The sequence below is a fragment of the Budorcas taxicolor genome, chromosome 23 (genome assembly GCF_023091745.1).
Source record: "Budorcas taxicolor isolate Tak-1 chromosome 23, Takin1.1, whole genome shotgun sequence".
NCBI lineage: Eukaryota > Metazoa > Chordata > Mammalia > Artiodactyla > Bovidae > Budorcas > Budorcas taxicolor.
This window is the reverse complement of record NC_068932.1, coordinates 43,834,525-43,851,111: the sequence shown is the minus strand read 5'-3', so window position 1 is coordinate 43,851,111 and position 16,587 is coordinate 43,834,525. Positions and strand designations below refer to the sequence as shown.

The window sequence follows — 16,587 nt, the reverse complement described above, 5'->3', positions numbered from 1 at the left end:
GTACCCAACTTCTCCATCCCCACACCTTGGGGATGAGCGAAACACCCAGAGCAAGGCCCGGTATGGACATTGAACACATGTTGAGGCCCCTGTAACAAGGATCCTGGAAGAAAAACAGGCTGTCAAAGATGCCCTGTTTCTGGTGACCCTGAAGGGTCAGGCAGGGCCATTGCAGCCCTTCCCAGCCAGCCAGTGTCCTCTGACCAGCGAGGGAAGAGTGGAGGTGGCAGGGGAGGCAGTGGCGATGGGCCGAACCCCCGCCGGGAGGCCACAAAGGCCCCTCTTGGCCAAAAGAGCCCAGATTGGGAGGAGGGGGTGACAGGTTTGGGTGGGCTGGGGCTGCCCAGGGTCATCAGGTTAGTGTCCTTTCCGGGGTGAGGATGTGTCCTGTTCGATACAGCAGGCCAATTTTCGCATAGTCCCGTCTCCTTGGGGTCCTTCTTACCATGAGACCGCCCCATCTTTCCCTGCCCTCTCCTTCCCGGAGGGGAGGAAGTTCCGAAGAGGAGGCCTGCGGAAATCGGGCTCGCCTGCCCAGCAGAGCTGGGAAATGACGTGCTGCAACCAGGTAGTGCTGTTTCTGTTTAGTTTGGGGCTCCAATGTTTTCCTGTCCTTTTTGATGTCTCTTCGAAGTGAGCACATCCTCGGGCTGTTGGCGAGATGTGGTGCAAATACTGTCTTGTGTGTGGCCGGGCCCGTTGTCTCTGTCTCCCCTGCCCAGGCCTTTGAGCCCATGACAGTGAGTGTGCCAGAAGAGAAATTAGAGAAATTGGCGCCAGCAGGCTGCTCTCGTAGATGGAAACCCAGCGCTTTGCAGTGTGGCCTTTTCACTTTTTTTCCCTCACTGTCATGCATCCTAGGCGGTGGAGGGGATTGGGGGAGGGTCAGAGTCGCTTTGCCATCTGCCAGGGCTTTTTCCCGGTTAACTTGAGGCCTTCTTGGCATTTTGGGGTCAGAAGTGGTGTTTAAGTCACAGCCTGGGGTCCCAGGGCTGTGCCCCCAGGCAGTGCTTTTGGCTCAGTTCCTCTGTAGTCAGTCAGGCTTTTCCCAGAACTTTGGCTTTGGAGGACCAAGCCCTCTTCGGGGAGTCATATTGGTTTCAGCAGAGCTTGTCCCAAAGGTTAATACGTACTGATCAGGACGAGGGGGCGCTGCCCCTGTGTTTCCCTGTGCCTCCAGGCTCTGCACAGGGATTTGTACTCTCTTTCCTTCTCACTCTTAAGTTTTCAGTATTTCTCATTAAAAAAAAATTTTTTTTTTTAAACTGGTAATTCTCTTTCGAGATTCTAATGGAATCTTCGGTTAAGGGACATGTGGGTGAAGACGAAACATTCTGAAGTTTAATGGCTGCAAATATGTATATTGTCTCATTTTTAAATGTTCTGACTATACACAGCCCTTGTAAGCATGGGATTCCCAGCTTTCGGTTTCGCTGTGAATTCTGTCTTGAAACCTACAGTTGGAGGACCCCGGTCCCATCTGTGGTGGCGCTTCCCAGGGCCCTGTCTGTACGTTTGAGGAAATGTGCTAACACTCCTCTGTGGGGCTTTCCGGCCTGCAGATAACTGCCGTCCGCTGCATTACTGCACCTCACGTCCCTGGCGGGCTCCATAAAATCTTAATCCATGGGAATGTGGGAGATGGCCCACAAGATCTGCGCCAGGCCAAGCCTGCTAAAATTAATGCGTCCCTTGCAAACAGATTTGAAGGCAAACGTGCCTCAGATGCAGCCTCCTCCCTCCCGGCTCTGCTTCATAACATTGGGGTTTAGTTGCTGACCTCTGTTGCCTTCTTAAAATGCTCAATTCTAGGCTACACACATGGGGTGTATTTCTGTTGCCATGGTTTTTCCAGGCGGTATGAAAGGGTCTGTATTGTGTGATAATACGGGAAAGAATCCGTTTGGGCTTGAGCAATGTTAATAACTCGTTTGATTTGTAACCAGTCATCTAGGAGCCAGATTTCAATATTGGCAAAGTGTCGGGCGGCAGACCTGGCCCATCTCTCGGGCACCTCCTGCTCTAGGACTATGCGTGAGGCTTTTTCTTTCTTATCCTGCCTGCCTGTTCACATTTAATTTGTTCTTAGCCGTGTGCAATGGATTAACATTTCATCAGGGTGGATTAAGATTGCATCGACATTAAGGCAATCTTTTTCTATTTTCCTCCTGTCACTTTTAGGCGATCCTGATCTGGGGGGGTGGGGGATGCACCTTCAGGAGGGGGAGGTGGGCTCATCCGAAAAGTGCCCTGGTGAGGACGGGGGAGATAAGCCAGGGCTTCAGTGTGAAAAGAATGCCCTGTCGCAGGTCGGGAGGCCTGGATGGAGCCCGCAGCCGGTTGCATCAGTCCAACGAGATGTCACATGGAACAAAAGCTTTAGGGGTTTTATTTAGCTCCTAATCCTCTCGCTGAGAGAGCGGAGGTCCATGTGAGCACTCCAGCCGGGGGGGCAGGGGTGCCCGGCTGGCTGGCTGCAGCCTCCTTTCTGGGACTGAGCCGTAAAGAAAAGACCTCTGGTGCTACCGTTGGAGAGTGAGGCAAAGTTACCGTGAGTGTTTCGTCTACTAAGGTTTCGGAGAATTAATAATTCAGGCCATACTTTGAAATCGAAAACCCCCAGTTGGTCCTTCCTGCCGTCTCAGAAGGGTTAGAATACAGCCAGGTCTGGTTCAGATGCATGTAATTGAAGATTTATAAAGAAAGCCTTCCTCTTCTGCCTCTGGCCGCAGTCTTTTTTTTTTTTTTTTTTTTCCTTTTCCAATGCCAGTTCCCAGCAGGCATATAAATATTGGTCGGTCTCAGAGCTGGGATGCAGCCGGGTGGTACGAGGGCCCCTGGGAGGTCGCCGAGGCTCCCGGGAGGAGAAGCTCTCTGACGGATGGAGGCGGAGAGGGCCCTTGGTACCCTGGGCTGCGGGAGGTCGCCATGCCTGGAGCAGCTGAGCCCTCCCTCTACCGGGAGGCCTTCTACAGCACGGCGGCTGGCAGGAAGAGCTCCGTCCCCGACTTTGCCTTTTACGACAGCAGACAGGCGGTGATGTCGGCCCGTGGGGCCCTGCTGCCGGGGGATTACTACAGTGACCCGGCCGGAGCCGCCCGGGCACCCGGGGAGCCTCCGCACCATCGCCACCCGGGAGCTGGCCAGCCGCTGCCCGGTTACGGAGCGCCAGGCGGCAGGATGACGTGGGAGCCAGTGGCAGGCCGGGCCCCTGCCCTGCAGGACACCGGTCACCTGTACCGGGACCCTGGAGGTAAAATGATCCCCCAGGGGCAGCGATCACACAGCAGGGCCCCTTCGCCCGCGCGGTACGTCGGGGAGCTGGCCGACAGCAGGTACGGAGCAGAGGCGCCCGCCTACCCCACCGGCCAGGTCTACAACGATGCGGGCGAGAGGCCGGTGGATTCCGCCACCTCTAGGCAGGCGGCCCCCACGTGCCTGGTTGTGGACCCGGGAGCGCCAGCTGCCTCCAGGATCGGTGTGGGGACTGCCCCTGGCGCTCCAGCCCCAGGCTACGGGCCAGCCCGGGAAGGCGTCCACCCCAGGATGGCTTACGAGAGGTGCGAGGCCGACCTGTCCGCCTTCCAGGGGCCTGGGGGCAGCAAGAGGAGCGTGATGCCGGAGTTCCTGGCCCTCCTGCGGGCGGAAGGTGTGGCGGAGGCCACGCTCGTGGCCCTGCTTCAGCAAGGCTTCGACTCCCCGGCCGTCCTGGCCACCATGGAGGATGCGGACATCAAGTGTGTGGCGCCCAACCTGGGCCAGGCCCGAGTGCTGAGCCGCCTGGCCAGCGGGTGCCGGATGGAGATGCAGCTGCGCAGGCAGGGCCGGGGGCCACCCCTGCCCCGCACGCGCTCCAGCAGCTTCAGCCACCGCAACGAGCTCCCAGGCGACTCAGCCAGCCTGGGCGCTGCAGCCCTGCAGCCCCAGCCCCAGGCGGGGCCCCTGCAGGTGGCGTCCCCTCGGGCTGTAGACCCCGCTCACCGCCGCCCCTCCAGCGCGCCGTCCCAGCACCTCCTGGAGACCGCTGCCACCTACTCAGCCCCCGGGGTGGGCACCCAAGCCGTCCACTTCCCATCTAACTCTGGGTACAGCTCCCCGACCCCTTGCGCCCTGACCGCACGCCCGAGCCCCACGTACCCGCTGCAACCCGGCGTGCCCTTGACTTACCCGGGCCCCAGGACTGCCTACTCAACGGCATACACGGTGCCCATGGAACTGCTGAAGCGGGAGCGTGGCACAGCAGTCTCCCCTGTGCCCAGCCCCCACAGCAGCCCGCAGCTCCTGCGGAAGCCCGGCGCACCCCTGGAGCCCCCTGCCCTGCCGCCAGCCAGCCAGAGCCTCCACACGCCTCACTCGCCCTACCAGAAGGTGGCCCGGCGGACAGGGGCCCCCATCATCGTCTCCACCATGCTGGCCCCGGAACCAAGTAATGCGCCCCTCCCTGCCTTTTCCTCGCGGGGGGCATTGAGGGGACGGACGGCGGGGGCCGAGGTCTGAGCAATGCACAGTGGCCCCCTCAGGTTCCTGTCACTCTCCAGCCAGACCTGGAGAGACCAACCCACCCCTGACTCAGACCCACCTATACACCCCTTCCTCCAAACAGGGCACCCCAGCCAGCTGGCCAACACACAGGAGGGTTCTCCTGGGTGAGACTGGTGTGTGTGGTTCAGGCTGACCCACTTAGAATGGCACTACCTTCGTTTTTCTCCAGTTGAGCTCCAGCCGATTTGTGGATTTCCCTTTATGGGGAGGAAGCACAACTGTTTATGGGGGGAGAAATCATTCAGAACAGGATGAAGCCCTCAGCTCATGGGCAGTGGCATTTTCTCCAGCTCATATTCAGTGGCTTTGGAGAATGCTGGGTATTTGTCCAGTGCCTCCCTGTACAGTGGGCAGCGTTCACTTGCCATCAGAAGTGCTTTCCCGTGTGGAAACACCCCTCTGAACAGTCTACACAGTATCAGAGGTAGGGTTAATCATTGCCGAGCTAAAAACGGGTGTGCTTCCAGACGTGTGTGTTAAACAGAGATGTTGAAATGCCTTAGAACTCCCTGTTTCAGAAACAGACTCAGTCTCGCATGTTGGAAAACACAGTTGGGGATTCTGCTTGCTTGTAGGGAAGAATGTGTTTCTGTGCAGAGGAAAGAGAGTGGCCCTAGCTTGTTCTCTTCAAACCACGAGCCAAGTGGAATTGAGTGCATGTGTGTCCCCGGGCACCGGGATAGATTTCCAGGTGGACACCCTCGGCAGAGCCGTGCTTCAGAATCGTCATTTCGACCCTAGAACCCTTACTGACCATTTAAGCTGTAAATCAACTTTCTTCCTTTCTTTCCCCGTTCCCCTCAACATAGTTTAGAAAACTGCACCTTTTTTCAGTGACTTTTTTATTTTAATGAATTATTAGCATTATAGGATGGATATAGTGGGATGAGAATTGTGGTAAAAATAAGAGGGACCTTTTTGAAAATATCTCTTAAATAGCTGTGGATGGGGCCTGGTAGCCTGATGTGATAGCCCTTAGATAAGTGTTAGATTTATCTGTTACGTTGGTGAAGCTGGTGATGGTTAAACTACTCGCAGACTGAAGTGAGGCTGTTGCTTTATAAGTTGACCTTCACACGTTTCTTTCTTATTTACAGAGAAGCACTGGTGGAATTTCTCTGTTGTCTCTCTCTATATATATTCTAGTTTTGTTTCATGTAGAGATTTTCTTTTTCAGTCTTATATAAAATTTATTTGACTTTTTAAAATCGGTATGTGGCAGGAGAAAAGTCAGATAATGTTTTCTAGGGCCTGTGTCTTCCCCCTCACCGTCAAACATTCTTTCTTTGCAACCAACTAATTTGCATGGCGATGACATTTGTTGCTTCAGTAATTTCATCTGATAATGGCTGGGCTTGCAAAGCGGATCTGAAAACATATTCCTTAATTATGTGTTGCTAAGCAACGGGAGGGTTTGGTCATAATCACAGAAAGATTATCTGCACGCTGAAGTCCTGGGAAGGTTTTGCTGAAGGAGGACCTGTTAAATTGCCTTTTCTTCTTCTTTTCATTTCTGTTTATTTTGCACTGCCTTCTAACAAAAACAGTCGCTGTTATTTGGGGACGGGGCAAGGGATCTTATTTAAGTTGTTTGGAGTGTGATTGTTAACACACGGTTTTGCAGACCTAGGGATATTGATTTTTGTTTCATTTGCATGGCAGCAAGCCAGTGCCAAGAAGCCTGCAGTCGGAAGTCTGCCAGGAAATAAATTTCTCCATCAGATGATCTGTCCCGTAGCAGTGTTTCCTCTCATTCCTTCTTGCATGTTGAGTGTGTCATCATAGCCCTCCCCCAAAAAGCAGTGTGTCAGGGACGGGGAGTCGGGTGGGGGTAGACGCTCGGCTTGCCCCAAGAGCGTTGAGCCTGGATACGAGACATTTTGTGAGGCAGGTTTCCTAAAGGCAATAGCAGATGGATCTGTTGGAGCCTCCAGTCCTACTCTGGGCGGTCACTCTGCCCCCGGGGAGGATAACTCTGAGGTTTCACGGACGCACCGCAGACCTCGGGTCCGGAAACCTGAAGCTCACGGGGGCAGCCCCACCGCCCTGAGCTGAAACTGGAGACTGCGATCTTTCAATCCAGATCCTGCCGCCTTGGTCATTTGCGGCACAACCAGCTTGAATAAATCTTCATTCTGATCATCGCCTAAATCGCCTGTTTGCTTCTGATCTGGCGGGGCAGGGGTGCCGGGAGGAGGCCTCTTCCCTCTCTCTGTCCGGACTGGTGATCCAAACGCTTGCAGTGGGTGTCTTGTTTGTTTCTGAGTGCTAGGTTTTATGTGCTTTGGGTATTTTAATCTTTTTCATCTTTTGTGTGTTTTTCCAAGTGACTTTCCATTTGCAGTTATTACAAAGTATTGGCTATATTCCCCGTGTTGTATGGTACATCCTTGAGTACATATTTTAATTTGTATTTGCTTTTCTCTGTCTGTGAACTACCTGCTTCATCTTAGTTGGCTTTGTTGGTATAAATAACTGGCTCCTGTGGACTGGGCAGCGGAGAGTAGCCAGATGAGGACAGGCCCCCGGAGCAGCCCATAGCTCCTATGATGCGGGATTACTGGGGCTACATGTCAGACCCGTGTGAGCGACGGTACCTGGATCTGCTGCTGTTTACATGCTGACTTGCTCGACTGGGGCACAGGCTGCGGAACCTTCTGGCAGTGGCTATCACCCAGCGATGCCCCCTCCCCTGTGTCACATGGCGTTGACCGCAGCCAAGGATTTGCTGTCGCACGAGCCCTCCCTAAGCTGGTGCAGCCAGACGCATTGCGTAAACAGCAGCTCCGCAGCCATCTTCACGGGTTTGTCCCCCTGAACACAGCCACGCACCTGGGCTGCAGGGGCCGCAGACCTTCCAGTGTGAGAAGCACAGCCCCAGCCCAATCTTTTTCTGGCTCCTTTTGGTTTCTGTCCAGGCATTTTTCTAGATACAGCTCGATCTGTGTGCATCTGTAATCCCCACCTAGTTCCTGGGGACACTGCCCAGAGACCCTCCAGGACAGGAGAGGAGGTGTCTGGGGCCCGTTTACACGGGGACTGTGGGAGAGGCTGGTGGTGTCACAGTGTTAGGTCAACAGGAACTGATCCCTTTTGCTTCACTCCTGCTAATGTCGTAGCAGTGGTTTCCAGCACCATAGGTGTGCGTGCCGGGCCCCCTGGGTCAGAAGTCCCATTGGATATGAATGGAGATTTGTTCTTGTCTGGCCCTCTCACACCTGGTGACTCCTCCCATATCCCTGCCTTTGTTTGAAGGTCCTTCTGCACAGGAAGATCTGTGCTGGGGAGTGGGGTCCAAATGATTCACTGGTTCTGAGAGTGATGACCCAGAAACCATCAGCCTGGAGAGGGGTGCCATGAGACCCCCAAAGACACCCTCCCACCAAGCCAGCTGATCACACTCACTCCCCAACCTCAGAGCAGAGCTGGACCAGGAAGGGTGGGCTCAACCAGCCCCCTGCATGTCTACATTCGGGGACTGGGTGTGGGGACTGAGCGTGGGGAGCTAGCTGGCCCTGCAGAGAGCAAGCGGTGGGATGCTGGCCCCTAGCTCTCTCATTGTTGGGACCCTACATCCTAACCCCCGGGAGATGTGTGAAGGGAGCAGGCCTCTCTGGGCTGTGGTCCAGGGAGGGCTCCTGAGCCCAGAGCCCTGGCTGAGCAGGGCAGGGCCAGAGGTCGGGGCTGGATCCCTCAGCACTGCTCCAGCCCCCGCGGTGTTCCAGGCCTGGGGTCAGGTGTTGGGCACTCACACGTGGGTGCAGCCCAGCCTGGGCTTCTGAGGCATTCCCACCACCGCCCACCCAGTTAGTAAATAGAAAGACAGTCACCACAATGTGATAAGGACACATGGGGAGCCTGCACCACTTGAAACGCATCCCTGAAGAGCCTGCACCCCAGCGGGGGGCACTGAGCACAGCGCTCTGACTCCAGAATGACCGTCACACTGCGGCCAAGGGAGAGGTCACTGTGCAAACCAGCGTGAGGGTGGTTGTGTGTGTGTGTCAGTGTTTGTAGCCCCAGGAAGGCTGTTGAGGTCCTGGCTGCTGCCTGGGGCTCCCTGGGGCATCTCCAGGCTTCCCTTGCTGGTCGACCACTACCTCCATGATCAGGAAATTCGAGCCTCAGTTCGTTCGTCCAGAGCCCTTCTCCCCAGCAGTCACTTCCAAATCAAGCTCTCAGGACAGAGCTGTCCACTTTCAAGGTGCTGGCAGGCCATTCCAACCCCTGACACAGTCCCAGATCAGTGAAATCAACAGGCTTTGTTTTGTATTTGGTAGGTGTTTGGGGCTGGCAGAAGGAAAATGGAGAAGGAAAGGGCACCCCACTCCAGTACTCTTGCCTGGAAAATCCCATGGACGGAGGGGCCTGGTAGGCTACAGTCTGTGGGGTCGCAAAGAGTCGGACACGACTGAACGGCTTCGCTTTGAGACTTTTTTGGGAGCTGGCCGCTTGCACCTGGGTTGAGAGTCCCAGCTCCCTTTGGTTCACTCTTCTTCCTCACCCAAGGGGCCCCATCAGCCAGGCCTACTCTGGTCATTATCATTGTCCTGGGCCACTTCCCAGGCCCGGGGTGGGAGTCTGTCTGGCCGTGGGGCATTCGGCTCAGAGACCGGCCTTATCCCGAGCTCTCTGTCCCTGAGAAAGGCCCACTCTGACCTCTCGGGTATGGACTGGGCCCTTCTGTCCATGGAGGCCGGCATCTGGGTGAGCTGTGGCCTGGCGGCATTCCAGCTGCTGCCCACGCAGTGGGGCAGAGGGTGGTGCTGCCAAGCCTGGGAGAGGCTGAGCCAAACGGGCCTTTCACAGAATCGGGTCTCTGGACACTTCTGTCAGTTCATCTCTGTGGCGTTCCATTCCCAGCTCTGTCTGCCGTGACCCCCGCTGCCAGGCGTGTATATCCATGATCGTACAAGGAGTGTGGTCTGTGGGGACTTGGGCTTTGGATTTTCTTGCTCTTATTGTTTTATTATTATTACTACTGTTTATTTTATTTGACTGTGGCATGTGGGATCTTAGTTTCCTCACCAGGGATCAAGCCCATGCCCCCTCCCCTGGGAGCACTGCACCCCCAGGGAAATGCCATGTGGGGATGTGGGTGTGGACTGTCTAATAAACTCCATCCAATAAGGGGGGGGGGAGTGGGCTCCTGGCTGCTTGGAGGGCTCTGAGGTCCTTGTTTAACAGGGTTTCAACCTGGCATGGTAAGGGACACGGAGAACGTGATTAATGAAGTTATTCTTGCTGTGCTTTCCTGCCATTCAGTTTAAAGGAATTGATCCGTGTGCTCATGGGGGGACGTGGGGCCAGGACTATGGCTGGACACCAGCCAGCTCTGCCACCACCAGACCCTCTTTGTGTGGCCCAGGCTGCCCAGCACAGGGTAGCCGAGCCTTCTCATCTCTCAGGCATATTCTCTTCCAGTTCTGGAAAGCAGGTCTGAGTAAAAAGAGTAGGGCCCATGCACCAGGGCCTCTGCCTTCAGGAAGCAGCCTGTCCCATGTGGCTCTGGTCTGCAGATAACAATTTTGTGTGTCAGCATCTCTTTCCAACCCCCAACTCCACTCTGCGCATTTTGAGAAGTGGCAGTCTCGTCCAGAGCAGCAGTTAGACTTTCCCGGGGACATGAGCCCCAAGACGGGGCGAGCCGTGGTGCGTTTATCTACCGGAGAAGAGGCAAAGCCAGCACACCCCCTCGCCATGTTACTTCCTCACGTGACCGTTGCCTTTGAGTGTCCAGTGTCCACCCAGGGCTTCTCCAGTTCACATTCTTCTGGGTGGGACCTGGGTGGGCCAGGAAGCAAAACCCAGAGTCCTCACTGGCTTTTGGTACCAGACACCTGATCGGCAGACATTTTCTCCCATGGTGCCTTGAAGCACAGAAGGTTTCATTTTGATAAAGTCCAGTTTCTTTCTTTCCCCTCTGGTTGCTTGTGGTTTTGGTGCCAAGGTCATGAAGCTTTATGCCTGTGTTTTCTCCCTAAAAAGTCTGGAGTGTTAGCTCTCCCACTTAAGTCCTTGAAGCATCCTGAGTTGACTTGAATATAGAGTGAGGTGGGGGTTCCTCTGCGTTATTTCCCCGGTGGATGCCCAGTTTTCCGAGCACCATTTTTGCTTATTTATCTTATTGCTTGCTTTTGGCTGTGCTGGGTCTTCACGGCTGTCTGTGGGCTTTTCCCTGGTGCGGTGACTGGGGGCGACTCTCGTTGTGGCATGCGAGCTTCTCATTCAGTGGCTTCTCTTGTCCTGGAGCGTGGGCCTCGGTAGTGGTGGCTCCTAGGCTCAATAGTTGTGACACACAGGCTTAGTTGCTCCACAGTATGTGGGATCTTCCTGGATTAGGAATCGAACCCACGTCTCCTGCATTGGCAGATGGAGTCTTTACCACTGTGCTACCAGGGCAGCCCCAGGCACCATTTTTAAAAAGAAATATCAACATATATTAACGTGGAAGATTTGCAGGTGTTTGGAACCTATTTTGTGTCCCCAAGATTATACAACGCAAGAATTCTAAAGCCATTTCATAGGTTCTTTGCTGGTACATGGAGTTTTTTTCTTTTTTTCAAGTTTATGAAAGGGAAATAGCTCTTTCATCCATAACATAGCCCACATTAGCAGCACAGAACCTCCATGTACTAAATGAACTGATGTTAGGTGGGTTTTACCCTCCTCTGAGGCTGGCTTATACATAAAGGACGTTTCTAGTTGTTTTTCATGTAATGGGGGAAAAAAACAAGACTATTGACTTCTACTTGCTCCCTCCTGCTCAAGGAACAGGAAGGGACAGCTTTAACAGGGACAGTTTAACAGGCAGTTAAATTTAGCCCAACAGTGGTGCTCAGCGTATGAATAAAGCACCCTTTGCCAAATTGTTATAAAATCAAACCTGTAAACACTTGTCCCCACCAAGGGGCGGGCGACTCTTGGGGATGTGTTTTCCCAACCTCGGTTGAAAATTGATCCCAGGAAGGGTTTGCAAGTGTGAGTGGAACAACTCCTTGTTTAACTATGGGAGGGCTGGGTGAGAAAGCCCTGGTGCGGAGTTTGTCCTCCTGAGCGAGGTCTCTGGATGGGCCAGGAGGGGAGTCAGGGTTCTGTATCTGACGCCTGTGAAGTGCTGGCGAGGCCCATGGGTAGCGGGTCCTCCCAATACTGACTTGATCGGAACTCATAGCCCCCTGCAGGGCTCAGGGGCCCCTCCTGGTCCCAAGTTCCCCTGACAGGCCTCTTGCACTCTCCAGGACTGGGGTCAGCGAAGCCAGCCCTGAGTGCCTCCAGGACCTGCCCAGCTCAATCAGTGTCACTGTCCTGCAGCATCTGGGCGCAGTGATCGCATCTGATTCCCAGGAAGACTCTCGACAATTTCCCTCTTTAAAATGTGAGCTCTGAGGCTCAGAGAGGTTCGATTCTTCCCCAGGTCCCACAGCAGGGCAAGGACTTTGTGCCAACCTTTCTGAGTCCAAACCTGTTCTTGGTTGCTGTGTCAGGAGGAAGCACCAAGCACAGAACGGGGAAATTCAGTCGCACTGTGAGCTGGGGTGAAGGAACTCCAACCCAATGCTGGGAGTGCGGGTCCCCGCCAGCAAGAGGCAGTCAAGAGGGTGATTCCGGAGCATGAGCCCCAAGGTGCTGTGAGCTTTACCTCCCCAGGTGTGACATTGAGGGCAAGTTGGGGACCTTCCCCAGCCTTCTGAGGACCCCATCACGTGGACGGGCCCAGGCTTTGCACAGCACAAGCTCAGTGCTGGTGGCTCCCAGGGCACCTGCAGGCATTTGCCTGTCCCCAGCTGGTGCCCCGCAAGCTGCCCTGGGACATGCACGGCTCTGCTGTTGAGCCAAGCCCCTGTCCTCCGTACTGTGCTCCCTCCCGGGGAAGTCACCGAAATTAATTCTTCTATGTGATTAAATGGAATGTCAAATGTTCCTTGGTCCTAAGAGGATTTAAGCTTGGCTCTCAGAAGGGCTCTAACACACACACAAGGGTAAAATTGAGTAGATGGAGAAATAATAAGGGCAGGAAAAGATAAAGCTGGGGGATGAGGCCTGAGCTTAGAGAGGACTCCCCACTGTCCTGCGCACAAAGGACAGGAAAGGATTTCACGCTGAGCTTCCTAGCCACCTTGGTAACGAGGGAAATGAGATCGCTGTGAGGTTCACGTTGTGCCTGAGACGGGACCACCGAGTCCATTGCTCCAAAGAACCTTTTTCTGAGCAATCAAGAGCCGGATTTTTGCTGCCCTCAGCCACATGTCCAAGAAGCCAGCACCGGCCTGAGGTGTGCCTGCCCCAGCCTGCACCCTCCCATTGACAGGCTGCTACGTTGTGCCTGCTTCCTGCCTCTCATCTAAAATTTCAGACAAAATTTGTCCCAGGGCCTTGTCCAGTTGAAGCTGCTGAGCTCACAGGCACAGGTTTGGGGCCTGGCTGGGCTGCTTCAGCAGCTGGCGGTGGGTTCCTCCCCAGGGTATCTGCTGCTTCCTTCGTCCAGTCCTTGGTTGGCATTGCCAAGTCCACGGGGAAGGGGTGGTTCTGCTCGGTTGATGGGGCTCTCAGCCTGGGGGTGGCGTGGGTTGAATGTTGTCATCAGCACCCCGGCCCAGGCCTGTCCCTTCCCCTCCAGCCGCGGTCTTTACAACCAACCCTCTTCACCCCACCAGCATCCCTGCTGGAGAGCTTTCTGTGAGATGCTTTTTATTTGAAGGGATAAATATGGCTTTGTGATGGGTTCTAGTGTTTTCCTGTGAACTGGGCTTTGAGCCTGGATTGCTTAAGACATCATTAAGTTTTAAGAAAAAGTTATAGCGGAAAAGAGCAGGGTGGGGACATCCGACCAGCTGTCGCACTTGGGAAAATGAACTTCCTGGCTGCTTCGGGGCCTGAGGGCAGCACGCTTGGCCTCCAGCCCGCCGGACAGCAAGCCTGTGAAAGGGTGCTTAAAACTCACTTTCCTTTCGGGCTTTAGAGCCCCGTGAAAAACTGCAATAAACTGAAAGCCTTGTCCCTGTTCTGTCTACTTCCTGGCCTTAGTGGCTGCCACGGCTAAGAAGCAGGGCGGTGTTTTGTTTTTATGGGCCCTCGGCTCATGCAATGCAATTAGAAAATAAGCCTGAGTCTGCCAGGCTCTTCCAGGGGCCTTTAGGGAGAAGGGCACGTTGTCTGTTCCTCAGGGGCCCTGGTGGAGCTGGTCTTTCTGATCAGAGGGGACGAGTCAAACACAGAGGCAGTGACCTGGGCGGGCAGCACCCGTGAGCAGCCCTGCCCTCCTCGTGGTGTGTCCGCTGTGAGCCCCGACCTTGACTGGAGGGCTCGCAGAGCCAGGCTTGTTTATTGCTGTTTCCTGTGTTTTGGAAGGAGCGACCCTTCAGGAATCAAGAAGACTGGGATGTCCTCGGCCTGGTGGCGACCCCTCTAAGGGTCTTCCTGCCCCCGGGGTCCCGCCAGCCCCGCGTGAGCCCGTCACAGGCGGGTGGCACGCAGGCTGGGCCGTGGGTGTGCAGCGCCTGCCTCTGCCGGACTCCTGGCACCCATCGGTTCTTTTCTCATCTTTACTTCACTTGTGTTTCTCTCAAACATCCCGTTGTGTCGTTGCTACAGGCACGTTTTTAGAACTTGAGAAATGCTGAAGCGAAATATACAGTGAGTGTCTTCCACTGGCATCGCCCCCTCCGCCCCCACACCATGGGCAGGGCCTTCCTAGAAGTCGCCAAGGCTCAGGGGCTCAGCTTCCCCCACCCAGTGTCGAGGCTGGGGTGGGGTGCAGGGGGAGTGGGCGACGGGTTTCTGAACACCCCGGCTTGTGAGCTGGGACCAGAGAGAGGCAGCTGCCTGCATGCTGGGCAGCAGGCCCTGGACGTCCACCTCTCCGCCAGTGGCCGCCTCCTGCTGTGGGAGCCCTGGTCCCGGGGAAGGTTAGCCGGGCCCTGACCGAGGAGCGGTGGGTGAGCTCGGCCGCTGAGACACATGGCGTTGAGTTCACCAGGGTCACTTCACTTGTGGCCTGGGAGCCCCCTTTGTCCTTCAGAAGTTCCCGCTGTGGGCTCATCTCCTTGGCAGAGGCTTGGAGGAGCTGCCACCAGGAAGGAGGGCATGGGGGAGAGGCTCAGGTCACTGGTGGCGGGGGTTGGGGGGGGGCTTCTGACTCCTGGCAACCCCCACACTAAGAGCAGGGGCTCCAGAGGCTCCCACGGACACTGTTGATTGGAAAGGAGGCTTGTATATGTTCCCGGCCAGAAGGGGCAACTGAGGTCGTCCCCGCTCCAGGCATAAGCTACCTGGTCACTTGTCCCTCCAGGGACTCTTCCCCCATGTTGGGGGGGGCAAAGGTGCCACCTCATCTGGACTGAGAGCCAGTGGGTCCTTGCACCCGGAGACCTGCTATTCCCCAAGCCCAGAGTCTGCAGCCCTGTCCCCATGCAACATCCCGGAAGCTGTGGGACCACCCACGTGAGACTGAGCCTTTGGGGGACATACAGACCATTGGATCATTTGACCGAAAAGCAGAAACAGAGCCACACGTCCTTGGCTGCTTCAGCTGTGCTCCTTGGTGGCGGGTTTGCTGCTCAGTGGCACTCAGTGTGGTTTCCTCTGGACCGGTCAGTCGGGACGGTCTCTTGTGCCCTGATGTGGGTGATGTTTGCCATGCCCGCCGCCGAAAGCAGTAGGTTTCCAGGCAGAACATCAGGTGCTGCTTCCAGGCGGAGGGGTTCACCGGGCACACAGGAGGCTCCCTGGAGACTTGGGGGAACACTGAAGACCCAGGGCCACCCTGCAAGTAGCGTGTCCAGTGTAGCAGAGTCGGGGCGTCTAGATGCCAGACAGCTGCCCGGGTGTGAGTGTCTAAGAAAGTGCAAAATGGGCCTGGTTTTGTTCTTCAGCTCTATTGGGCAAAGAAAAAGTGTCTGTCACTTCTTTTTCTCAGTTCTCGTTCCCTGGTGTGGTGTGGACCCTACACAGTTCAGGCTGCCAGGACAGTTCACCTGCGTGGCTCTAAGGGGTCAGTTAAAGTGACGTGGTGCTGGTCTTTCTGGAGGTGCAGAAGCTGGCTGCGTTGGGTCCCAGTTGTGGCACTCAGGACCTTGTTGCGCCCTGCGGGACCTTTGACGGTGGCACACAGACTCCCGAGCGTGAGAGCTTCGGCAGTCATGGCGCACGGGCTCAGCGGCTCCGTGGCAAGTGGGATCTTAGATCCCTAACCAGGGATTGAACCCACATCCCCTGCAGGGTGGGTTCTTAACCACTGCACCACCAGGGAAGTCCCAGATTGTACTGTTTTTTAAACTAGATGGCGTGCTTCCCACAAGTCTAGACCTCAGCTTCCAGAAGCTGCCCTCGTGTGCACCCTGGGTTCGCGTGTCTGCCCAGTGAGCCTGGGGTGGGGTGTGGGCAGTGGCCGGGGCCCTGGAGAGCCCATGAGCCTCCAGCTCGCCAGCTCTCTGTCCAGCTGTTAACCTGAGCTAAGGCGAGATGGCTTGAGAGCGTCTCACTCAGAGGCCATGACTCATTAAGATCCGTGTTTTATTTAAGAAGCTAATCTACTTATTGGGCCACTCTGTAGCCATCTGGACCGAGCCTACAGCCGCCTTTATAGAGGTCACTAAAATCAGGGCTGAAGAGTGGATGCAAACCCACCCCGCCTCCTACCATGGGGCACGCTCAGCCTTCTGGGGAGCCCCCTGGTGTGGTTCACCCCCAACAGCGCCGCCCCTGCCTGAGGACTCAGAGGGCCAGATCTCCCCATACTTGTGGGTTTTCATGCCCGAGCGGCGGTTACTAGCGTATTCACAGCTGAGTAGAGGAACCTGGCTTTGGAAGACCGAGCGGCATTCAAGTTGCTGATGGTCTTTCAGGAAAGGGCTGTGTGTGCAGTGACCACTGGGCTCCCTTCCTGCCTGATGGTACTGCTCATCCCTGGGCAACCTGTGGGCAGTGCCCACACAGCCATACTTTAGAGATGACTTGGGTTCTGTGCCCGACCACCCCAATAAAGTATCATAAATAAAACAAGTTAAACTAACTTTTTTCCTTAGTGGTTTCATATTGGAATCC

General features: G+C 55.5%; 1 protein-coding gene across 1 annotated transcript in view; it reads left to right on the top strand.

Moving 5' to 3' along the window:
- The first annotated feature begins 2,763 nt into the window (after positions 1-2,763).
- Positions 2,764-16,587, top strand: part of CTBP2 (C-terminal binding protein 2) — a 35,003-nt gene continuing 21,179 nt past the window's right edge. The window contains exon 1 of the mRNA XM_052660687.1: positions 2,764-4,426. Coding sequence (XP_052516647.1) covers positions 2,764-4,426 — 1,663 coding nt within the window. The remainder of the gene's footprint in view (positions 4,427-16,587) is intronic.